Consider the following 26,935-nt stretch of genomic DNA (forward strand, 5'->3'; position numbering starts at 1 on the left):
GAAAGATGGAGTATCTTCAACACAAGTTCAAATATAAATAGAATTGCTTATGCTCAACTACCTCAGATTTGCATATTTAACCAAAAATAATAAACGATTTTAATTTATTTAATTACAGGGTTTCCATTCAATTGTATTAATGGCTACATGCGATGCGAATTATAGATTTACTTACATCGATGTTGGCGCTTATGAAAGTGAAGGTGACTCCAACGTGGTTAAAAATTCGAAGTTTGGCTCAAGTGTCCTTAATGACTAGTGTAACTTTCCTCCGGACACCTTCATCGATGGAAAAAAATACCGCAATTCATTGTAGGGGATGACGCATTTCCACTATGCAAGCGAATTATAAAACCAATTCGTGGCAAACCCCTTTCTACGTAAGAAAGGATTTTTAACTATAGGTTGAGCAAGGCAAGACGCTGCATTGAAAATGCGTTTGGAATTTTGAGTTCCAGGTGGCTTTGCCTGAGGAAAGTTTTAATTTGCCATCCTGATCGTGCGCAATTAGTTGCTTCAGCATGTTGCCTGCTGCATAACTTCCTTTTAAATAAGTCTCGGCAAACGTATAATCCAGCTATGTTCTCTGGATTTTAGACCAGCGACGGGAATTGGGAAGCAGGACAATGGCAAACAGTTCAGGAAGAAAGCTTAGAAAAGTTAGGTGAACTAGGTGCCTACCGAGGAAGAGGCTCTGATTATGGGAAATATATACGAAATGTACTGAAAGATTATGTTAATTCTGTCGCTGGGTCAGTTCCCTGGCAAAACAGTGCTTCATTTCTTTAATATATGTATGCACAGTGAAAATGAACTCTATTTTGTAAAATGTCAATTGGATTATGTACAGTTACAGAAATAAGTACACACTTGGTTTATTCTGATAAAAACTCATATTCAGTGGCTCACAGCTTAATTATTAATTTTTATTAAATAATTTTCATTAAAAACATCGCAATTTCCCTTACGGAAACCAAATTTAAAAAAATTTCAAAGGTCAGGAGAGTTAATCAAAATTTGAAAAATGGCCATCAAAATTTTTCGATATTTTGTATCAGAGTTTCGAGAAATTTTTTGAGTATGCAGTTTTGTAGCCCATTAAATTTTAGTATAATAATGTGCAAGTTAGAAAAAGCCCAAAAATTTTCCGGAATTTTCAGAATTTTTTTTGTTAATGCAATGTATGGAAGAAATTGCTCAACACCCTCGCCGAAAATAATTCTCAAAATTCAGGAAAAATTTTGAGCTTTTTCTAAGTAACACATTATTATACTAAAATTTAATGGGCTACAAAACTGCATACTCAAAAAATTTCTCGAAACTCTGATACAAAATATCGAAAAATTTTGATGGCCATTTTTCAAATTTTGATTAACTCTCCTGACCTTTGAAATTTTTTTAAATTTGATTTCCGTAAGGGAAATTGCGATGTTTTTAATGAAAATTATTTAATAAAAATTAATAATTAAGCTGTAAGCCACTGAATATGAGTTTTTATCAGAATAAACCAAGTGTGTACTTATTTCTGTGAGTAACCGTATATTAAAATTTAAATAGTATTTCTTTTATAAACTTTGCTGTATTTACGTATACTTTTAAGGACGCTGTTATCTTAATAAAATGCAGTACCATTGAAATAAGTATTTTTTTAATTAAGAACTTCATCGTTTGTTGTTTATATTTATTCAGTCTATAATTTTCACTTTCAAACTATGTATATATATAAAGAATCATTAAAAACTAAAAATAAGTATAGATACAAACAGTGGCTCAGAAATCTATAATAGAAACCACCTAAACAAAAGTTGCAAAAGTTACAAAAAATTAATTAAACTTTGAAAAACGTACATCAAAATTTGCACCTTTTTTGGCAGAGGGTCTAGCAAAATTTTGAGTACGCAGTTTTGTAGCCCAATCAATTTCAGAATAATGGTGTAAATGCTAGAACGACTAAAAAGTTTATCTGAATTTTCAGAACTTTTTTGTAGAGGCTGTTCAACATTTTCTTCCATACAAAAGAAACATTTTCTCATGCGTTGTATGGAAGAAATTTCTCAACAGCCTCTACAAAAAATTCTGAAAATTCAGATAAACTTTTTAGTCGTTCTAGCATTTATACCATTATTCTGAAATTAATTGGGATACAAAACTGCGTACTCAAAAATTTGTTAGACCCTCTGCCAAAAAAGGAGCGGTGTGAAGTTAGCCCCCCCAACTAAAATTTTTTAATTTTTTTAAATGCTAATCGTTTGATAGTCGTTTGATAATGATTGATACGCTTCTATTTTCGTTTGATAGTTATTCGTTTGTTAGAAAAAAAAAAATTTAAATATCTATGTGAAGTTAGCCCCCCCAACTAAAAATGTTTAATTTTTTAAAACGCTAATCGTTTGATAGTCGTTTGATAATGATTGATACACTTCGATATTCATTTGATAGTTATTCGTTTGTTAGAAAAACAAAATTTTTTAAAATATCTATGTGAAGTTAGCCCCCCCAACTAAAAATTTTTAATTTTTTAAAACGCTAATCGTTTGATAGTCGTTTGATAATGATTGATACACTTCGATATTCGTTTGATAGTTATTCGTTTGTTAGAAAAACGAAATTTTTTAAAATATCTATGTGAAGTTAGCCCCCCCAACTAAAAATTTTTAATTTTTTAAAACGCTAATCGTTTGATAGTCGTTTGATAATGATTGATACACTTCGATATTCGTTTGATAGTAATTCGTTTGTTATAAAAACGAAATTTTTTAAAATATCTATGTGAAGTTAGCCCCCCCAACTAAAAATTTTTAATTTTTTAAAACGCTAATCGTTTGATAGTCGTTTGATAATGATTGATACATTTCGATATTCGTTTGATAGTTATTCGTTTGTTAGAAAAACGAAATTTTTTAAAATATCTATGTGAAGTTAGCCCCCCCAACTGAAAATTTTTAATTTTTTAAAACGCTAATCGTTTTATAGTCGTTTGATAATGATTGATACACTTCGATATTCGTTTCATAGTTATTCGTTTGTTAGAAAAACGAAATTTTTAAAAATATCTATGTGAAGTTAGCCCCCCCAACTAAAAATTTTTAATTTTTTAAAACGCTAATCGTTTGATAATGATTGATACGCTTTTATATGCGTTTGATAGTTATTCGTTCGTTAAAAAAAATTTAAATATCTACATATGTCAAATTGCCCCCAGTTGATAATTTTTCAGGCTCTAGAGGCCTAGGAGCTCGAAGCGATGTCTATGTCATTCTCTGGTTGATAATACGTGATAATGCAACTGGCTGCACTCCCCTCGTTGCGGCTCTTAAGTTAGAAGGGCATACACATTTTATGTCATTTTTATATATAGGAAGAAGATAAACATTAATTTCAGGGTACCTCTTATCCGTAGTTTTGATTATATCTGTTAAACGGCTTTAAATAAACCAAATAGTTTACTTTTATGTCATCAGCATCTTTATTTGATATCCATTTTGTACAATTACATAAAAAAAATTCCGGGGTCCCTAATATGGGTCTCGACACCATAGGCAATAATAATAAAAAAGACTTTAGCCGATTGTCATATCCAATAGGTATACAAAATTTTATGAGAATCGGTCCAGCTGTTTCGGAGGAGTATGGTAACGAAAATTGGGCCACGAGAATTTTATAAGGAGAGTTACATATGTACAAACTTACATACAGGTTCAATTAATAAAAGAGTGTTAAAAATATTAAAATTTCATGTGAAGTTAATTCCCCAATTGATAAGTTATAATTTTTTCGAGTTGGGTACATGTATGCATATTTTTCTGAGTTTTAGTATTTTTTCATAACGAATTTTGGTCCCAAAAATAAACGCGTTGTGGCAACAATATAATGCAGTAGAATTCAAAACTACATACATATATTAAAATTTAAACCTATATTTTTGCATTGATTGTTATACCGTTAACTTCAAGTGATAGCCACGTCGGCGCTGACGAAAATCAACATACTGTAGACCATTAAGTTGAATAATTAGGGCTGATCACATTCAACACGGCGTCTACATACTACAACCACAATAAAGATAAGCTTGGCGACAACCGTAGCGAATGTCAGGGTCAAATAGATTATATTGCACAGAGTAGTGGGTGATGAAAGCAAGTCTTTTCTGTGACGTTGTAACCGTGTGCAACTCCAGAACTTCTAGGAAAGTGAGACCGCCCAAGGCAGGAACTGCACTGGAGGGATGACGCAAACGTATATATTCTGTAGTTGCAAACAGTGCACAACGGGACAGGTACTAAGAGATTGTGTCCACGACGTGCTTGTGTGTTTTTGCTGGAAAAGATAGGGGACGATGGGGGCGGGGGCCGATGCTCGGCATTGCTCCTGACTGTGCTACTATGATTGTAGTGATGGGTTGGAGCGGCCGTAAGAGTAGGAGGCGCCGATCGGCGCCAGCAACAGCGGGCAGTAGATATAGTATGCAAAGCAGTGTTGCTGCTGGAGTGTTGCACAGGTACGGTTCTGCGTCGGCCGCGGGGCGTCGTTAGACGTGAACAGCAGGGAGCCACAAATGCGTTGAAAATTTTTCGGGGACGGGTATGGAGCAAACCAGCAGGGTATGGAGCAAACCAGCTGCAGGGAATTGCTCCGAGGATAACAATTTATGGGAGGGACGCAACAAATAAAATGGAAAGTGCAGTTATGCTAGTTTCGAAATTAAAAAGGAAGTAAATGTAAAATTATAAATATTTGTGATTATTTAGAAAATAAAACTATGTAACACATTGTTTTAACACGAAAATAAAATAATTAAAAACAAATTTTTAATTATGAAAAAATACTAAAACTCAGAAAAATATGCATACATGTACCCAACTCGAAAAAATTATAACTTATCAATTGGGGGATTAACTTATTAATGTTTATCTTCTTCCTATATATAAAAATAACATAAAATTTGTATGCCCTTCTAACTTAAGAGCCGCAACGAGGGGAGTGCAGCCAGTTGCATTATCACGTATTATCAACCAGAGAATGACATAGACATCGCTTCGAGCTCCTAGGCCTCTAGAGCCTGAAAAATTATCAACTGGGGGCGATTTGACATATGTAGATATTTAAATTTTTTTAACGAACGAATAACTATCAAACGCATATAAAAGCGTATCAATCATTATCAAACGATTAGCGTTTTAAAAAATTAAAAATTTTTAGTTGGGGGGGCTAACTTCACATAGATATTTTTAAAAATTTCGTTTTTCTAACAAACGAATAACTATGAAACGAATATCGAAGTGTATCAATCATTATCAAACGACTATAAAACGATTAGCGTTTTAAAAAATTAAAAATTTTCAGTTGGGGGGGCTAACTTCACATAGATATTTTAAAAAATTTCGTTTTTCTAACAAACGAATAACTATCAAACGAATATCGAAGTGTATCAATCGTTATCAAACGACTATCAAACGATTAGCGTTTTAAAAAATTAAAAAATTTTAGTTGGGGGGGCTAACTTCACATAGATATTTTAAAAAATTTCGTTTTTATAACAAACGAATAACTATCAAACGAATATCGAAGTGTATCAATCATTATCAAACGACTATCAAACGATTAGCGTTTTAAAAAATTAAAAATTTTTAGTTGGGGGGGGCTAACTTCACATAGATATTTTAAAAAATTTCGTTTTTCTAACAAACGAATAACTATCAAACGAATATCGAAGTGTATCAATCATTATCAAACGACTATCAAACGATTAGCGCTTTAAAAAGTTAAACATTTTTAGTTGGGGGGGCTAACTTCACATAGATATTTTAAAAAATTTCGTTTTTCTAACAAACGAATAACTATCAAACGAATATCGAAGTGTATCAATCATTATCAAACGACTATCAAACGATTAGCGTTTTAAAAAATTCAACATTTTTAGTTGGGGGGGCTAACTTCACATAGATATTTAAATTTTTTTTTTCTAACAAACGTATAACTATCAAACGAAAATAGAAGCGTATCAATCATTATCAAACGACTATCAAACGATTAGCATTTTAAAAAATTAAAAATTTTTAGTTGGGGGGGCTAACTTCACACCGCTCAAAAAAGGTGCAAATTTTGATGTCCGTTTATCAACGTTTGATTAACTCTTTGTAACTTTTGCAACTTTCGTTTAGGTGGCTTCTATTATAGAGTTAGCTATTTTTTGAAAATTAGAGTGCCTTTCTGTTATGCAAATTATACAGCCTTCCTGTTATGCATTTTAATCGAGATTTTGATACAATATAGAATATTTAATGGTTCATCTAATGGCCTGATTAGATCAAAATTTAAAAAATGGCACACTCACGCTTCTGGCAAGCAAGTGACGATATGTACAGTGTTTCGCCAAAAATAAAGCACCGAAAAGTCTCTGTTGCTTTTGGTTAAATAAAATCTTCAGTTCAAGTTCTTAATTCAATGGGGCGTATACTTTAAATTAGTTGCAACTTTTTTGACATATAGCCCATTGGAAGTTTTGTCAAAAAGCTACAACTAACTTTAAGTACCCACTTAATTCTGACTATGAATATGCCCCAATATTTTGCTTTTATTTATGAAGACCATATAGACGGCTGGGTGGAACATCACCGTATTTCAAAACATTTTTCGAAAATACCCTTTCTCAGAAATTGTTTCACGAACGCCTTAAATTAGAACTTGTTGTTGTTGAAAATGCCCCATTTCAAAACTTAGTTCAAGAACGTCCTATATCAGAATGAGTTTCAAAAACGCCCTATCTCAGCTGGAAATGTATTTAGTTTTCGTTCAAATATGACATTTTGTAAATTCATTCTGAGATACGGCGTTTTGGAACTAAGTCATAAAATAGGGGGTTTTGGAAAAAATTCTAAGTTAAGGCGTTCTTGAAACAATTTCTGAGAAAGCGCATTTTTTTTAAATGTTTAGAAACAGGGTGATCTTCCACTCAGCCGTCGATATACTAAACATTTATATATTATATTGAGTATATGTTCTTCCTTAATAAAAGAGACTTAACATCCTAGAACTTATAATTTGACTTTTGTTGAGCTATGTAGATGTTCTGAAAGGAATTTCGGTGCTTTATTTATGTCGCACACTATATATCATAAATTTCACCAACAGACTTCAATATTTACTCTTGGAGAGCTCATTAATAATACAATACAATAAATAATAAAAAGGCATGCTTTCAATAAGCGCCTATAAACTTCCCCTCTTATCCATAAAAAAAATAAAATAGGTTTATTAAGCTCTTATAATTGGAAATTTGTATAGAAATGTCATTTTAAAATGCTTTATAAACCTTCAATATTTTATATGAATAATGGGATTAAATAAATATACCCCCTTATACATAAAAAATCATGAGGGTTTATAAAGATTTTTAAAATGACATTTCCATACAAATTTCCAATTATAAGAGCTTAATAAACCTATTTTATTTTTTTTTTTTATGAATAAGGGGTATAATTTATAACAAACATAAAATAACATTTCTTTTTATCTAATAATATATTAGGTAACATGAACAAAAGAGTTTGCTAATAGACTTCAATATTTGGACGCTTTAAGAGCTTATTAAATTCATTAAATGTATACTTTCAATAAGGGCCTGTATTAGGCTGAGGCGATTTCGTACGAACCAAAAATTTAATGTTGTTATAAAAAAAATTAAAAACTTAGAAGGAATCATTCGCAAATCTAAATCTTTTCCATTTTGAATTCAGAAAACGTCAACTGAATTTCAGAATAGGTAATTGGATTTCAGAATAGGCAATTGAAATTCAGAATGTGTGAAGTGGATTTCAAAAATAGACAATTCAATTTCGGAAGGCATCAATTGGATTTCAGATATCAAACAATTTATCACGCAAAGTTGGAAAATAATTTGTAAGTTCAAGGCAAATTTTATTTATTATTTATAGAACGTCATGCTGTTGCGCTTATTGCCAGACATCAACGCAGAATGTGATGCTGGTGCAAATGCGCAATACTGCTGTCGATATTACCATCTGCACCCATACTCACATAGTCGTATTGGGAATCGTTGTCACTAATTTGCGTGCTGTTCAAGTCCTCTGAGGGATCTAAGGGAGATTGGCTTGATTCCTCACTGAAATTCGATGAAGATGTAAATGTCCTGCAAGAGAGTACATGTACAATGTTAACATTTTTTGAAGTATACACACAGAATTCATGACAATGGATCAAACTTCAAAAACTTTTTTTATCAAAACTTGAATTTTTTTATCCGAATTTCCAAAAATTTTTCGAATATGCAGTTTTGTAATGTCCAAGTTAGAAGTTTCTCAGAAGTTTCCCCGAATTTTCAGAACTTTTTTTGTAGACAGTGTTGGTTATTTTCTTAAAAAAAAAATAAAAAATATTTCGTTTTTTATTCGATATTCAAAAGTTTCATTTCGTTGATATCAAAGTAAAAAAAATTGATTTTTAGAGTTTGAGTATGTTTTTCCATACAAAAAACGCTCAAAAAATTACAAAAAAATTCTAAGTTTTTGATTTTGTTTCTGATGCCAACATAACGAATTAAAAAAATTTTTTTTTGACTTCGTTGTCGAAAAAAAATGTTTGTTTATTTCGTTGTGCAGCCTTGTTTTCTTCCATACAACTCATGCACAAAAGTGATTTTTCAATCAAAACATATGGAAAAAATATTCAACACATTCGACAAAAAAAATTCTGAAATTTCGGGGAAACTTATGAGGTACTTCTAACTTACACATCTATCTATATATATAAAAATCAAATTATGTATGTATATATGTATGTATAGATCGAGTTGCGTCCTAAACGTATCGACCGATCACAACCAAATTTGCACAACCCACTAGAAACCTTCCAAGGATGGTCATAGGCTAAAAATAATATCGATATATAAAAGGGGCGCAGCACCTCCCATGCAAAATGAATATTTAGTACTACATAACTCTGAATATATTCATGCTAGAACATTGAAATTCAGTAAGGAGTTATATGAGGTCAATCCCCAACACAAACAAAATGTGGGGAGGGGGAGAAGGTCATCGGGAAGTTAGTTAAAAGTGGATTGCAAAATTACCTTCGTTTTTGTGAAACGTTTGGCAAGAATGCCATTTCCCCGGCAAACTCCCAATATAGCCGCATCCAACGCAGCGCCGCCGCTACTGCCACTCTTTTGCCGCTTGGATGCTCTGGCGTGGTAGCGATAGCTTTCCCGAAGGCTGGTCCACGCGTCTTTGCTTTCAATCACTAATGTAAATAACACATACAATTAAATGTGACACTTTGCATTTGCTCACACAATTGTTAAAACATGTCCAAAAATGTCGCGAGAGGTATATAAAGATACGTTTTGACTTCCGTACCAATAACACACTTGCAGCTTTCGGAACACGCAATACTTGTGCGTACACGAACCAAATGGAAATTACAGCAAATTTCCAACTTTGCTAGCAAATACCTATTTATGAAAGACAAAACGCGTCTTTTGACACTCCTCCATATATTTTTGGACGTGGTTTAACAGTTTTGAGTTAAAGTAAATAATTACCAATTAAAATACACAAATATGGTAATTGTTTACTTTAGCTCACAACTGCAAAAACCCGACCAAAAATATCGGGAGAGGTGTCATAAGACGAGTTTTGATCCCAGGACCACGAATCCGAGAGCGGAAATTCAAAATTTTATTTCTGTCAAAATTTATTTCCAAAAAACCGAAAAATGGCCCCGGAGCGCTCCGAAACCGGGGGTGGGATCCATAGTTTTCTTGCGCAGAACACCTTTCTGCATTGGCGGCCTTCGGCCGCGCTTATAAAAAATTACCCTGGGTGGGTCCAACACCGGTTTGGAGACCAAAACTATATCCGCGCAACACACTTTTACCCACAGTTTTTCTTGTGGGTACTACAAAACCATCAAAACAACAACAACCACATGAAAATTTTCAATTTTGTTTGCAAATATCGGTAATAGTCTAGTTGAGGGGTCGACTGCTAATACGCTACGACGCGTCTTGACATCAGTATTAATAATCCGAAGGCGGAAAATAAAAATTTCAACTCGTTTAAAAGATATTAACGAAAAACCGAAAAAAGACCCGCGGGTACCTCCGAAACCGGGGGTGGGATCCATAGTATTTTTGCGCAGAACACTTTTCTGCGTTGGCGGCCTTTGGCCGCGCTTATAAAAAATAACCCTGGGCTACGTCATGCCAAGTCCGGGTGTGTGGTATAACCGTGGCTGCCGCCACGGTGATGCACAATTTTTTTGGGGGTACTAACACAACAACAACCACATGAAAATCGCCAACTTCACCTACAAATATCTCCGGACAGAGACAAACTTTTTCTTTTCCGCCTTCGGATTATTGTTCTCGAGATTAATATGCGTCTTTTGACACTTCTCTCGATATTTTTTGACGCGTATTAGCAGTCGACCCCTCAACTAGACTATTACCCAAATATCTCCGAAACGAAATAAAATTTTGAATTTCCGCCTTCGGATCCGTGATCCTGGGTGCAAAGCGCGTCTTTTTACTCCTCTCCCGATATTTTTGGACGAGTTTTAGCAGTCGTGAGCTAAAGTAAACAATTACCACAAATATACATACAAAAAGTTTTATTAACATACCTTCTTTCCCAAGGGAGCTACTTAAGTGGACCCAGGCCTGATCCACTGCATTTTTGTTGCAATGCAATGGATCAGAAGTATCCCATATCCTGGGCCACTCTTTCACTTCCCTTATCAGAGCCCGTTTCTCCTCCGTCGTGAAATTTAATACGCGCTTTTTGCGTTTTGGTGCTGCAGCAATATTTATTTCCATTTCTGAAATAAAATAATTATTTATTGCAGAAAAATTAAAAAACCATTTGCTTACCTAAAATTTCCAGTTGTTTACCTTTTTTTCTTCAAGAAATATATGGCACTTGACATATTTCTTGCGGAAACCGGTGTTGCCGTATGTAAATTTGATGGAAAAATAGTAGTAAAGTATCGTACTAAATTTCTTGTAAACTGCGTACTACTTCCAGAAAATTTACCACAAGGAATTTTCTTGAGCATTTCTTGAGTGTTTTTTATATGGAATTTTTACTTTCTTGTGGTCTGCGTACCACGCTTAAGTCGAAAAATATATCATAAGCAACGGAACAGCTCTTCACATATTTGATGCAGCCATCGAGAAATTGCGCAAAGATTTTTTATGAAGACTTAAATAGAAATAATAAAATAATAAAATAGAAAATTGCTTTGCAGAATGAATGCAGGCAACTCCGGCGGATTTGTGTTATCCCGCCGGTCTTCTTCTTATGCTCCTCTGTTGATGTTGTGTGGCACCAATTCATTACTCAATTCAGTGAATACCACATGAAATGCAATAATGTGCATTGTTCATACCTTATTTCTTAATTTCAAACAAATTGGCAACAATAATTAAACTTTACAATATTTTAAACAAAATAAGAAATGCGCAACGAAATTTCAATTGACAAAACAGATGACTTCGAAAATTTGAAATTCCTATTCCCCAATTATTCTTCTCCCTAGGAGAAAAGAATTGGGGGAATTTTTTCGCGGGAATAAAAAAATCCGCGAGATCAAAATTCCGCGAGAATATTTAGAATTGGTCTGATTATGTTCACAAACCCCCCTGAGTACATAGCTCCAAATGCTCAATTGTCGCGTTGCTCAAATGTTTCATCTCTACATATGTATATATATTTCTACACGCCAAACGGTGAGAGAAATATTGCTTCGCTCATTTTCTGTTGAAATAAAATATTGTTTCCCATTGTTGCCAATTACCTATATTGGTATGTACCAAAATCCTTAAAAAATTGTTCTAATATAATTGTTAGCGCACAAAAAAACTTTAAAGAGAAGTAATAAACCGGCCTATATTTTGGACAAATTTTACTTACACGTAGAAGCATACGTCTTTATTTAACAGATTCTTTGTTTTTCATTTTAGGTGCTTTAAAAAAAATGAAATCAGAAATAATGAGTCAACTTTTATTTATAACAATTAATTGCAAATTTGACCCAAATGTTTTTTGCATTTCCAGATTTTATGCTCATTTTAGATATAGCACGTCTTATAGTGAACAAAAAATAAATAAATTTGCTACAAAGATATTACATTAAAATTTGTATATTGTCTTTTATGCTAATTTATTTTGATATTTCTTATTTTATTTTATTATATTATCTTTTATCACGTTGTATATTAAATTTGCTACAAAGATATTACATTAAAATTTGTATATGTCTTTTATGCTAATTTATTTTGATATTTCTTATTTTATTTTATTATATTATCTTTTATTTCAACGCAAAAAAAACTTTAAAGAGAAGTAATAACTTAACCGGCCTATTTTTTTGGACAAATTTTATTTACACGTAAAAGCATAGGTCTTTATTTAACAGATTCTTTGTTTTTCATTTTGGGTGCTTTAAAAAATGAAATCAGAAATAATGAGTCAACTTTTGTTCAAACTCACTAAATTTATTTATTTATACCAATTAATTGCATTTGACCCACATTTTTTTTGCATTTCCAGATTTTATGCTCATTTGAGATATAGCACGTCTTATAGTGAACAAAAAATAAATAAATTTGCTACAAACATATTACATTAAAATTTGTATATTGTCTTTTATGCTAATTTATTTTGATATTTCTTATTTTATTTTAGTATATTATCTTTTATCACGTTGTATATTAAATTTGCTACAAAGATATTACATTAAAATTTGTATATTGTCTTTTATGCTAATTTATTTTGATGTTTCTTATTTTATTTTAGTATATTATCTTTTATCACGTTGTATATTAAATTTGCTACAAAGATATTACATTAAAATTTGTATATTATCTTTTATTTCAACTTAGTTTATTATTATTTAAATGCATTTTGATTGAATCGGAAAATTTCACGTTGTATATTAAACGAAAAAAACGACCCAACAACGTTTTCCATTTTAGGTCGAAATATTGCATAGGCAGTATATTACCCACTATCTATATATTAATACGCTAACAAAAATTCCATACAATCAATCGACAGGCTGTTTCGCATACTTAGCATACGTAAAATCATATAAAAGTTATATGAATCGATTTGTATTGATCAGCCGCAGTGCAAAAAATAAATAAATTTGCTACAAAGATATTACATTAAAATTTGTATATTGTCTTTTACGCTAATTTATTTTGATATTTCTTATTTTATTTTATTATATTATCTTTTATCACGTTGTATATTAAATTTGCTACAAAGATATTACATTAAAATTTGTATATTGTCTTTTATGCTAATTTATTTTGATATTTCTTATTTTATTTTATTATATTATCTTTTATTTCAACTTACTTTATTATTATTTAAATGCAACTTGATTGAATCGGAAAATTTCACGTTGTATATTAAACGAAAAAAACGATCCAAAAACGTTTTCCATTTTAGGTCGAAATATTGCATAGGCAGTATATTACACACTCTCTATATATTAATACGCTAACAAAATTTGCATACAATCAATTGACAGGCTGTTTCGCATACTTAGCATACGTAAAATCATATAAAAGTTATATGAATCGATTCGTATTGATCAGCCGCAGTGCATACGCCTATTTTTGTTAACAAATATTACTCTATTTGTTTATAATTAATAGAAAAAGTTTTTGTAAATTCGAAAATCTGTGCAACTATCGAAATTGCCATCTGTAGGACGCATTATGTTCACAAACCCCTCTGAGTACATAGCTCCAAATGCTCAATTGTCGCGTTGCTCAAATGTTTCATCTCTACATATGTATATATTTGTACACGCCATACGGTGAGAGAACTACTGCTTCGCTCATTTTCTGTTGAAATAAAATATTGTTTCCCATTGTTGCCAATTACCTATATTGGTCTGTACGAAAATCCTTAAAAAATTGTTCTAAAATAATTGTTAGCGGAAAAAAAAACTTTAAAGAGAAGTAATAACTTAACCGGCCTATCTTTTGGACAAATTATACTTACACGTAAAAGCATAGGTCTTTATTTAAGAGATTCTTTGTTTTTCATATTAGGTGCTTTAAAAAAATGAAATCAGAAATAATGAGTCAACTTTTGTTCAAACTCACTAAATTTATTTATTTATAACAATTAATTGCAAATTTGACCCAAATATTTTTTGCATTTCCAGATTTTATGCTCATTTCATATATAGCACGTCTTATAGTGAAGAAAAAATAAATAAATTTGCTACAAAGATATTACATTAAAATTTGTATATTGTATTTTATGCTAATTTATTTTGATATTTCTTATTTTATTTTATTATATTATCTTTTATCACGTTGTATATTAAATTTGCTACAAAGATATTGCATTAAAATTTGTATATTGTCTTTTATGCTAATTTATTTTGATATTTCTTATTTTATTTTATTATATTATCTTTTATTTCAGCTTAGTTTATTATTATTTGAATGCAACTTGATTGAATCGGAAAATTTCACGTTGTATATTAAACGAAAGAAAACGACTCAAAAACGTTTTCGATTTTAGGTCGAAATATTGCATAAGCCGTATATTACTCTACTATCTATATATTAATACGCTAACAAAATTTCCACACAATCAATTGACAGGCTGTTTCGCATACTTAGCATACGTAAAATCATATAAAAGTTATATGAATCGATTCGTATTGATCAGCCGCAGTGCATAGGCCTATTTTTGTTAACAAATATTACTCTATTTGTTTATAATTAATAGAAAACGTTTTTTGTAAATTCGAAAATCTGTGCAACTATCGAAATTGCCATCTGTAGGACGCATTATGCTCACAAACCCCCATGAGTACACAGCTCCAAATGCTCAATTGTCGCGTTGCTCAAATGTTTCATTTCTACATATGTATATATTTGTACACGCCAAACGGTGAGAGAACTACTGCTTCGCTCATTTTCTGTTGAAATAAAATAATGTTTCCCATTGTTGCCAATTACCTATATTGGTCTGTACCAAAATCCTTAAAAAATTGTTCTAAAATAATTGTTAGCGCACAAAAAAACTTTAAAGAGAAGTAATAAACCGGCCTATTTTTTTGGACAAATTTTACTTACACGTAGAAGCATAGGTCTTTATTTAACAGATTCTTTGTTTTTCATTTTAGGTGCTTTAAAAAAAGTTAAATCAGAAATAATGAGTCAACTTTTGTTCAAACTCACTAAATTTATTTATTTATAACAATTAATTGCAAATTTGACCCAAATGTTTTTTGCATTTCCAGATTTTATGCTCATTTTAGATATAGCACGTCTTATAGTGAACAAAAAATAAATAAATTTGCTACAAAGATATTACATTAAAATTTGTATATTGTCTTTTATGCTAATTTATTTTGATGTTTCTTATTTTATTTTAGTATATTATATTTTATCACGTTGCATATTAAATTTGCTACAAAGATATTACATTAAAATTTTTATATTATCATTTATTTCAACTTAGTTTATTATTATTTAAATGCATTTTGATTGAATCGGAAAATTTCACGTTGTATATTAAACGAAAAAAACGATCCAAAAACGTTTTCCATTTTAGGTCGAAATATTGCATAGGCAGTATATAACACACTCTCTATATATTAATACGCTAACAAAATTTGCATACAATCAATTGACAGGCTGTTTCGCATACTTAGCATACGTAAAATCATATAAAAGTTATATGAATCGATTCGTATTGATCAGCCGCAGTGCATACGCCTATTTTTGTTAACAAATATTACTCTATTTGTTTATAATTAATAGAAAAAGTTTTTGTAAATTCGAAAATCTGTGCAACTATCGAAATTGCCATCTGTAGGACGCATTATGTTCACAAACCCCTCTGAGTACATAGCTCCAAATGCTCAATTGTCGCGTTGCTCAAATGTTTCATCTCTACATATGTATATATTTGTACACGCCATACGGTGAGAGAACTACTGCTTCGCTCATTTTCTGTTGAAATAAAATATTGTTTCCCATTGTTGCCAATTACCTATATTGGTCTGTACGAAAATCCTTAAAAAATTGTTCTAAAATAATTGTTAGCGGAAAAAAAAAACTTTAAAGAGAAGTAATAACTTAACCGGCCTATCTTTTGGACAAATTATACTTACACGTAAAAGCATAGGTCTTTATTTAAGAGATTCTTTGTTTTTCATATTAGGTGCTTTAAAAAAATGAAATCAGAAATAATGAGTCAACTTTTGTTCAAACTCACTAAATTTATTTATTTATAACAATTAATTGCAAATTTGACCCAAATATTTTTTGCATTTCCAGATTTTATGCTCATTTCATATATAGCACGTCTTATAGTGAACAAAAAATAAATAAATTTGCTACAAAGATATTACATTAAAATTTGTATATTGTATTTTATGCTAATTTATTTTGATATTTCTTATTTTGTTTTATTATATTATCTTTTATTTCAGCTTAGTTTATTATTATTTGAATGCAACTTGATTGAATCGGAAAATTTCACGTTGTATATTAAACGAAAAAAAACGACCCAAAAACGTTTTCGATTTAAGGTCGAAATATTGCATAAGCCGTATACTACTCTACTATCTATATATTAATACGCTAACAAAATTTCCATACAATCAATTGACAGGCTGTTTCGCATACTTAGCATACGTAAAATCATATAAAAGTTATATGAATCGATTCGTATTGATCAGCCGCAGTGCATAGGCCTATTTTTGTTAACAAATATTACTCTATTTGTTTATAATTAATAGAAAAAGTTTTTTGTAAATTCGAAAATCTGTGCAACTATCGAAATTGCCATCTGTAGGACGCATTATGTTCACAAACCCCCATGAGTACACAGCTCCAAATGCTCAATTGTCGCGTTGCTCAAATGTTTCATTTCTATATATGTATATATTTGTACACGCCAAACGGTGAGAGAACTACTGCTTCGCTCATTTTCTGTTGAAATAAAATATTGTTTCCCATTGTTGCCAATTACCTATATTGGTCTGTACCAAAATCCTTAAAAAATTGTTCTAAAATAATTGTTAGCGCACAAAAAAACTTTAAAGATAAGTAATAAACCGGCCTATTTTTTTGGACAAATTTTACTTACACGTAGAAGCATAGGTCTTTATTTAACAGATTCTTTGTTTTTCATTTTAGGTGCTTTAAAAAAAAATGAAATCAGAAATAATGAGTCAACTTTTGTTCAAACTCACTAAATTTATTTATTTATAACAATTAATTGCAAATTTGACCCAAATGTTTTTTGCATTTCCAGATTTTATGCTCATTTTAGATATAGCACGTCTTATAGTGAACAAAAAATAAATAAATTTGCTACAAAGATATTACATTAAAATTTGTATATTGTCTTTTATGCTAATTTATTTTGATATTTCTTATTTTATTTTATTATATTATCTTTTATCACGTTGTATATTAAATTTGCTACAAAGATATTACATTAAAATTTGTATATTGTCTTTTATGCTAATTTATTTTGATATTTCTTATTTTATTTTATTATATTATCTTTTATTTCAGCTTAGTTTATTATTATTTGAATGCAACTTGATTGAATCGGAAAATTTCACGTTGTATATTAAACGAAAAAAAACGAACCAAAAACGTTTTCGATTTAAGGTCGAAATATTGCATAAGCCGTATACTACTCTACTATCTATATATTAATACGCTAACAAAATTTCCATACAATCAATTGACAGGCTGTTTCGCATACTTAGCATACGTAAAATCATATAAAAGTTATATGAATCGATTCGTATTGATCAGCCGCAGTGCATAGGCCTATTTTTGTTAACAAATATTACTCTATTTGTTTATAATTAATAGAAAAAGTTTTTTGTAAATTCGAAAATCTGTGCAACTATCGAAATTGCCATCTGTAGGACGCATTATGTTCACAAACCCCCCTGAGTACATAGCTCCAAATGCTCAATTGTCGCGTTCCTCAAATGTTTCATCTCTACATATGTATATATTTGTACACGCCAAACGGTGAGAGAACTACTGCTTCGCTCATTTTCTGTAGAAATAAAATATTGTTTCCCATTGTTGCCAATTACCTATATTGGTCTGTATCAAAATCCTTAAAAAATTGTTCTAAAATAATTGTTAGCGGAAAAAAAAAGAGAAGTAATAACTTAACCGGCCTATCTTTTGGACAAATTATACTTACACGTAAAAGCATAGGTCTTTATTTAAGAGATTCTTTGTTTTTCATATTAGGTGCTTTAAAAAAATGAAATCAGAAATAATGAGTCAACTTTTGTTCAAACTCACTAAATTTATTTATTTATAACAATTAATTGCAAATTTGACCCAAATATTTTTTGCATTTCCAGATTTTATGCTCATTTCATATATAGCACGTCTTATAGTGAACAAAAAATAAATAAATTTGCTACAAAGATATTACATTAAAATTTGTATATTGTATTTTATGCTAACTTATTTTGATATTTCTTATTTTATTTTATTATATTATCTTTTATCACGTTGTATATTAAATTTGCTACAAAGATATTACATTAAAATTTGTATATTGTCTTTTATGCTAATTTATTTTGATATTTCTTATTTTATTTTATTATATTATCTTTTATTTCAACTTACTTTATTATTATTTAAATGCAACTTGATTGAATCGGAAAATTTCACGTTGTATATTAAACGAAAAAACGATCCAAAAACGTTTTCCATTTTAGGTCGAAATATTGCATAGGCAGTATATTACACACTCTCTATATATTAATACGCTAACAAAATTTGCATACAATCAATTGACAGGCTGTTTCGCATACTTAGCATACGTAAAATCATATAAAAGTTATATGAATCGATTCGTATTGATCAGCCGCAGTGCATACGCCTATTTTTGTTAACAAATATTACTCTATTTGTTTATAATTAATAGAAAAAGTTTTTGTAAATTCGAAAATCTGTGCAACTATCGAAATTGCCATCTGTAGGACGCATTATGTTCACAAACCCCTCTGAGTACATAGCTCCAAATGCTCAATTGTCGCGTTGCTCAAATGTTTCATCTCTACATATGTATATATTTGTACACGCCATACGGTGAGAGAACTACTGCTTCGCTCATTTTCTGTTGAAATAAAATATTGTTTCCCATTGTTGCCAATTACCTATATTGGTCTGTACGAAAATCCTTAAAAAATTGTTCTAAAATAATTGTTAGCGGAAAAAAAAACTTTAAAGAGAAGTAATAACTTAACCGGCCTATCTTTTGGACAAATTATACTTACACGTAAAAGCATAGGTCTTTATTTAAGAGATTCTTTGTTTTTCATATTAGGTGCTTTAAAAAAATGAAATCAGAAATAATGAGTCAACTTTTGTTCAAACTCACTAAATTTATTTATTTATAACAATTAATTGCAAATTTGACCCAAATATTTTTTGCATTTCCAGATTTTATGCTCATTTCATATATAGCACGTCTTATAGTGAACAAAAAATAAATAAATTTGCTACAAAGATATTACATTAAAATTTGTATATTGTATTTTATGCTAATTTATTTTGATATTTCTTATTTTATTTTATTATATTATCTTTTATCACGTTGTATATTAAATTTGCTACAAAGATATTGCATTAAAATTTGTATATTGTCTTTTATGCTAATTTATTTTGATATTTCTTATTTTATTTTATTATATTATCTTTTATTTCAGCTTAGTTTATTATTATTTGAATGCAACTTGATTGAATCGGAAAATTTCACGTTGTATATTAAACGAAAAAAAACGACCCAAAAACGTTTTCGATTTAAGGTCGAAATATTGCATAAGCCGTATACTACTCTACTATCTATATATTAATACGCTAACAAAATTTCCATACAATCAATTGACAGGCTGTTTCGCATACTTAGCATACGTAAAATCATATAAAAGTTATATGAATCGATTCGTATTGATCAGCCGCAGTGCATAGGCCTATTTTTGTTAACAAATATTACTCTATTTGTTTATAATTAATAGAAAAAGTTTTTTGTAAATTCTAAAATCTGTGCAACTATCGAAATTGCCATCTGTAGGACGCATTATGTTCACAAACCCCCATGAGTACACAGCTCCAAATGCTCAATTGTCGCGTTGCTCAAATGTTTCATTTCTATATATGTATATATTTGTACACGCCAAACGGTGAGAGAACTACTGCTTCGCTCATTTTCTGTTGAAATAAAATATTGTTTCCCATTGTTGCCAATTACCTATATTGGTCTGTACCAAAATCCTTAAAAAATTGTTCTAAAATAATTGTTAGCGCACAAAAAAACTTTAAAGATAAGTAATAAACCGGCCTATTTTTTTGGACAAATTTTACTTACACGTAGAAGCATAGGTCTTTATTTAACAGATTCTTTGTTTTTCATTTTAGGTGCTTTAAAAAAAAATGAAATCAGAAATAATGAGTCAACTTTTGTTCAAACTCACTAAATTTATTTATTTATAACAATTAATTGCAAATTTGACCCAAATGTTTTTTGCATTTCCAGATTTTATGCTCATTTTAGATATAGCACGTCTTATAGTGAACAAAAAATAAATAAATTTGCTACAAAGATATTACATTAAAATTTGTATATTGTCTTTTATGCTAATTTATTTTGATATTTCTTATTTTATTTTATTATATTATCTTTTATCACGTTGTATATTAAATTTGCTACAAAGATATTACATTAAAATGTGTATATTGTCTTTTATGCTAATTTATTTTGATATTTCTTATTTTATTTTATTATATTATCTTTTATTTCAGCTTAGTTTATTATTATTTGAATGCAACTTGATTGAATCGGAAAATTTCACGTTGTATATTAAACGAAAAAAAACGGCCCAAAAACGTTTTCGATTTAAGGTCGAAATATTGCATAAGCCGTATACTACTCTACTATCTATATATTAATACGCTAACAAAATTTCCATACAATCAATTGACAGGCTGTTTCGCATACTTAGCATACGTAAAATCATATAAAAGTTATATGAATCGATTCGTATTGATCAGCCGCAGTGCATAGGCCTATTTTTGTTAACAAATATTACTCTATTTGTTTATAATTAATAGAAAAAGTTTTTTGTAAATTCGAAAATCTGTGCAACTATCGAAATTGCCATCTGTAGGACGCATAATGTTCACAAACCCCCCTGAGTACATAGCTCCAAATGCTCAATTGTCGCGTTCCTCAAATGTTTCATCTCTACATATGTATATATTTGTACACGCCAAACGGTGAGAGAACTACTGCTTCGCTCATTTTCTGTAGAAATAAAATATTGTTTCCCATTGTTGCCAATTACCTATATTGGTCTGTACGAAAATCCTTAAAAATTGTTCTAAAATAATTGTTAGCGAAAAAAAACTTTAAAGAGAAGTAATAACTTGGCCGGACTATCTTTTGGACAAATTATACTTACACGTAAAAGCATAGGTCTTTATTTAAGAGATTCTTTGTTTTTCATTTTAGGTGCTTTAAAAAAAATGAAATCAGAAATAATAAGTCAACTTTTGTTCAAACTCACAAAATTTATTTATTTATAACAATTAATTGCAAATTTGACCCAAATGTTTTTTGCATTTCCAGATTTTATGCTCATTTTATATATAGCACGTCTTATAGTGAACAAAAAATAAATAAATTTGCTACAAAGATATTACATTAAAATTTGTATATTGTCTTTTATGCTAATTTATTTTGATGTTTCTTATTTTATTTTATTATATTATCTTTTATGACGTTGTATATTAAATTTGCTACAAAGATATTACATTAAAATTTGTATATCGTCTTTTATGATAATTTATTTTGATATTTCTTATTTTATTTTATTATATTATCTTTTATTTCAACTTAGTTTATTATTATTTAAATGCAACTTGATTGAATAGGAAAATTTCACGTGGTATATTAAGCGAAAAAAACGACCCAAAAACGTTTTCGATTTTAGGTCGAAATATTGCATAGGCCGAATATTACTCTACTATCTATATATTAATACGCTAACAAAATTTCCATACAATCAATTAGCAGGCTGTTTCGCATACTTAGCATACGTAAAATCATATAAAAGTTATATGAATCGATTCGTATTGATCAGCCGCAGTGCATAGGCCTATTTTTGTTAACAAATATTACTCTATTTGTTTATAATTAATAGAAAACGTTTTTTGTAAATTCGAAAATCTGTGCAACTATCGAAATTGCCATCTGTAGGACGCATTATGTTCACAAACCCCCCTGAGTACAAAGCTCCAAATGCTCAATTGTCGCGTTGCTCAAATGTTTCATCTCTACATATGTACATATTTGTACTCGCCAAACGGTGAGAGAACTATGCTTCGCTCATTTTCTGTTGAAATAAAATATTGTTTCCCATTGTTGCCAATTACCTATATTGGTCTGTACCAAAATCCTTAAAAAATTGTTCTAAAATAATTGTTAGCGCACAAAAAATCTTTAAAGAGAAGTAATAACTTAACCGGTCTATTTTTTTGGACAAATTTTACTTACACGTAAAAGCATAGGTCTTTATTTAACAGATTCTTTGTTTTTCATTTTATGTGCTTTAAAAAAAATGAAATCAGAAATAATGAGTCAACTTTTGTTCAAACTCACTAAATTTATTTATTTATAACAATTAATTGCAAATTTGACCCAAATGTTTTTTGAATTTCCAGATTTTATGCTCATTTTAGATATAGCACGTCTTATAGTGAACAAAAAATAAATAAATTTGCTACAAAGATATTACATTAAAATTTGTATATTGTCTTTTAGGCCAATTTATTTTGATATTTCTTATTTTATTTTATTATATTATCTTTTATCGCGTTGTATATTAAATTTGCTACAAAGATATTACATTAAAATTTGTATATTGTCTTTTATGCTACTTTATTTTTATATTTTTATTTTATTTTTTATGAAGGTATTCTCTATTCTATTCGAAATTTTCGTTTTCGTTTACATATTACATATGCATTTATAATTAATTTAATTTAATTAATTATAATTTAATTTAATTAATTATAAATACATATGTAATAGTAAAGCGCCAATTGCATATCTAACCGGTGGTGTGAAATAGGTTAAATTCCTTCAGCACATTTCTTCTTTCTTAAATAAAAATTCGTGTTTTTTGAATTATGACGCTATTGAAGTAAATGGGCGATATATGTATATGTAGTTTATATTGGTGATATAGGCCTACTCGGGAACCGAGCACCCAAAACTAACTTCGGTAGCGCGCCAACGGCGTATCTCCCGGGTGGTGTGGAAAAAGCAAATTTTCAATTCAATTTCAAGTAATTTCACCACAATTCTATGTAAATTTCATTTGATTTTACATTTTTGTTATATTTTTTTTTAGGAACTCCATACCAAAACTTATAATTACATTTGAAAAGTTTGTAGAAAATTTAAGAAAATACAATCAAAGATTATAACGTCTTAGGTCAAATTCAAAATTTGAATGAGAACTTTAAGTAAGATAGATCAGTTTGCTATATTTCCACTCACTGCTCAACTATTAACGCATTATTGCACTACCCCAACACTGGATGCATAGAGTGAGTAGAAAAAAATACAAGTTGGTCGAATTTCGACCACGGCGATACTAGTGTTATTTATTTCGTCTACAGTCTTATTCCTTGGTGAAATGATAGCCCGTTCGCATAGCCAAGTATATGGCTTGCTGAATAGCTCTTCAATATTTGGGTAAACTTCTGATATTAATTCGCTCACGTTGTGTACCACATTCCCAAGCTTTGAATCTACTATAAAGAAGGCGTTCTCAGTGAAAATTTTACCATCTCCAATATCTAATAAATCCTGGGGAAATGTATTTATAGTTACGTTAAGACGTGCTCTTATATTTGTTCGCAGACACAATTTTTCGAGGTGAATCCATAATAACGATGATTTGAAGCACGATTTAAAAATATCAGCTCGAGTTCCTTTCGCGACTATTGGCAAAGTTTGACGAAAATCCCCTGCAAAAAGGATTGTTACCCCATCAAAGGGTTTGTCGTTTGATCTTAGGTCTTTTAATGTACGATCTACTGCTTCAATATGTGCTCGGTTAGTCATTCCCGATTATGCTACAATCAGCGCCACGTGACCTTTACATCTGACATATGCGAGAACAATATTAAGTAAAAAGGTTTTTCCACAACCACCAGGAACATCGAAGAAAAATGCTTGACCACTTTTGTTTTCAATGCTGTCAACGACTTTATCATATGTCAGCTGCTGATCCCAAACCATTTTCGATATATTAGCTTGAAGGTAGTCATTTAAATAATTTAAGTCACATGGGCGCCTCAGGATTGTCTCGAAAAAAGAGCATTCCGGTCATTGAATATCACGATTTGGGGAAGGCAACCCAAAACTGGATAAATCTTTTTCGCAAAGGCCTATTACTTTGTCCTCGATGTCAATCAAATCTTAAAAGAAATGTTAACTACTTATTCAATCATTATCATAATAGTCGTAAAATTTTTTCAAACCTTGATTTATTAAATCTTCAGAAATTTGTAGATCGGGATCGTTACGCCTTCTGCGTTCATTGAGAAGGAAGTCTTCACAGAAGTCATCCTTTAACGTGTTCCATAATAACTCACCGCTGACAAAAAACTATTAAAATGGAAAAGAACTCTCTTAGCCTTGGCGAGTGCAAAAGAGCTGCCTCAGCTATGGCATTTTCCAATGGTTGTCGTTTTCCAAAAGTTGTAGTTCTCTGCAAGCGGCTTGAAAAGTTGGAAAAAGTACACCATTTACAGTCCTCAAGCTTTCAAAAGAGGTAGAACCTCGAATATTGTGAGGCAATAAGCGTATATAAAAACTTCCGTTTGATTGGGATATCCATTGTAAACTCTACCAAGTGCCGAATCCTTTTAAATCCCTGGGTTACCTTCAATAGATATTCCTTCTTGGAAAATTTATTATTGCTCCACGTATAATGAGACGGCACTTCATTAAGTGTTTTCGCAAAGGAATCGGTAGCGCATAGCTCAAAAAATGCTATCAACATAGTTTCACGGGGGTTTTCCAGAACTCGGTGTACATTATCTTCCGAGAAGTACACTCATTGCCCATTATCTAAATGCACTAGTAAGTGTAAAACAGTTGGATATCGCTCATGGATTGGAAAATCAAAAAAACGCCAGAAAGACTCTGAAGTGCTTATATACCGACCGTTGAGATATTTTTGAATCTCACCCGAAGTATTTTGAAAAGAAAATGTAGCTTGATCTGTGCCCTTATTAACATATTTGCAAATGTATTTAATAGCTTTAACGGAATGACAGTAATTCAACAACCCATCTATTGTCTATCCGGGTCATATTTCCACGTACATCAAGGTCGGTAGTATTACCTCCGTTTTCAGGACACCGTCTACCGTATGTTGGGTAGCCATCTTCGCCAGACGGGCGTCTCAGCGCTATAATTGCGGGGAAATCTCTTCACACACTTACCATCTGCCACGCATGGGGAAAATATATTATGTTGTCCACATGGTCCATGTATCATATTTTTGCACACAATTTCGTACAGGAGTGGGTCATCGTGTTGGCTGGGTATTCCAGCACAAATAATGCTATCTATTTCGTGTGGTTGAATTTTCGTCTGCAGCCAAAGCAATATATGACAATGCGGCAACCGACGTTTTTGCCATTCTACTGAGACCATGTAGCACCTAACTTCTCCAAATATGCATTTTTTGGTTAAAATAATCATTAGATTTCTCATTTTTAAGTGAGCAACTGTAGCTACAATATCATGTCGATCATGTGACTTTTGTGAATCAAAAGCTCTTGAGTTATTTCTAACCATTCAGGATTACATGTGAATGTTATTAATAAATCAGGGCGTCCATAATGACGTACATATGTCATCGCGTCTTGTGTTTTTTCCTGCATATAACGCGCTGAGCCCGTAAATGACGATTGAAGTATAACTTTTTGGCCTATAGTAGAAACATTAATATTAGAATCTTCATTGATAGCATCACGTAAGTGTATATATTCTTCAGCACGTAGTTTTTGCTGATTTCTGCCTATGAAATTCAATCTTTCGCAAATCATCTTTGCCATCATGTCCACGGAGTATTGATTAAATAAATTTTTAAAATAATGAAGGTGATTTAAAAAGTTATCTTTGATCATGAACCGGTGAGCATAGAACTGCATGCAAGATATATATTATGTTTGATCACAATTTGGCATGTTCAAACAGTATCAGTCTTCTATTACAAACATGGCCGGATATTGAAGAGGATCATACGCTCGATGTAGCTCAGAAACTCTTTGGAGTTGCCCTGTGCGACAGTGCAATACAATATCTCTAAGCCCCTATTCTTCATCTATCAAAAGGACGGCTACTTCATTTACTAAAGGTGAATTATATCGTCCCCTGTGATCATTACCCGGTAATTTGTCGGCGTGTATAACTAACCGAAAATCATTCGCAGACTCGGGCATGGGCATACGTTCCCTATTGCACTTAAAGCTTGAAATTAATGAATTATACATGTGCAATAAATTTTGGCGCATTTCAATAACATCCACATTTAACGAAGAATTCATGTTTGAGCGAATAGATGTTTGGTCAGCTTCAGAAATAAAATAAGTTCGTAAGTATTTAGCAAGTACATACGGTTCTGGCCAATGAAGAGGTATACCTGCCCTTGAATTTTGTATGTCGGCATGAAATTGCCTTCTCTTATCTCATGTGTACCAAAAGACGTCATAATAAGCTATTGTACTTTCTTGCATTATTTAGAAAATTCTTTAATAATGGATGATTACCAAGAATTAGGGACTTTAGCAAATCCGGTG

At 30.8% G+C, this 26,935-nt stretch overlaps 2 protein-coding genes and 1 long non-coding RNA gene across 3 annotated transcripts in view; 2 read left to right on the forward strand and 1 right to left on the reverse strand.

The window, feature by feature from the left end:
• Nucleotides 1-1,273, forward strand: part of LOC137236937 (putative nuclease HARBI1) — a 102,960-nt gene extending 101,687 nt beyond the window's left edge. Inside the window, exon 5 of the mRNA XM_067760024.1 lies at nucleotides 119-1,273. Within this exon, the coding sequence (XP_067616125.1) occupies nucleotides 119-259 (141 nt within the window). The 3' untranslated portion in view covers nucleotides 260-1,273. The remainder of the gene's footprint in view (nucleotides 1-118) is intronic.
• The window catches only part of Spf30 (Splicing factor 30), a 190,987-nt gene that overhangs the window by 156,792 nt on the left and 7,260 nt on the right, over nucleotides 1-26,935 (forward strand). The window lies entirely within an intron of this gene.
• On the reverse strand, nucleotides 8,009-10,832 carry LOC137236938 (uncharacterized). Its single transcript, XR_010948714.1, has 3 exons — nucleotides 10,642-10,832; nucleotides 9,089-9,258; nucleotides 8,009-8,149 (listed from the first exon to the last, which is right to left on the reverse strand). It is a non-coding gene; the product is annotated as an uncharacterized lncRNA (long non-coding RNA).

Source organism: Eurosta solidaginis, chromosome 1 (assembly GCF_040869045.1).
Source record: "Eurosta solidaginis isolate ZX-2024a chromosome 1, ASM4086904v1, whole genome shotgun sequence".
Lineage (NCBI taxonomy): Eukaryota > Metazoa > Arthropoda > Insecta > Diptera > Tephritidae > Eurosta > Eurosta solidaginis.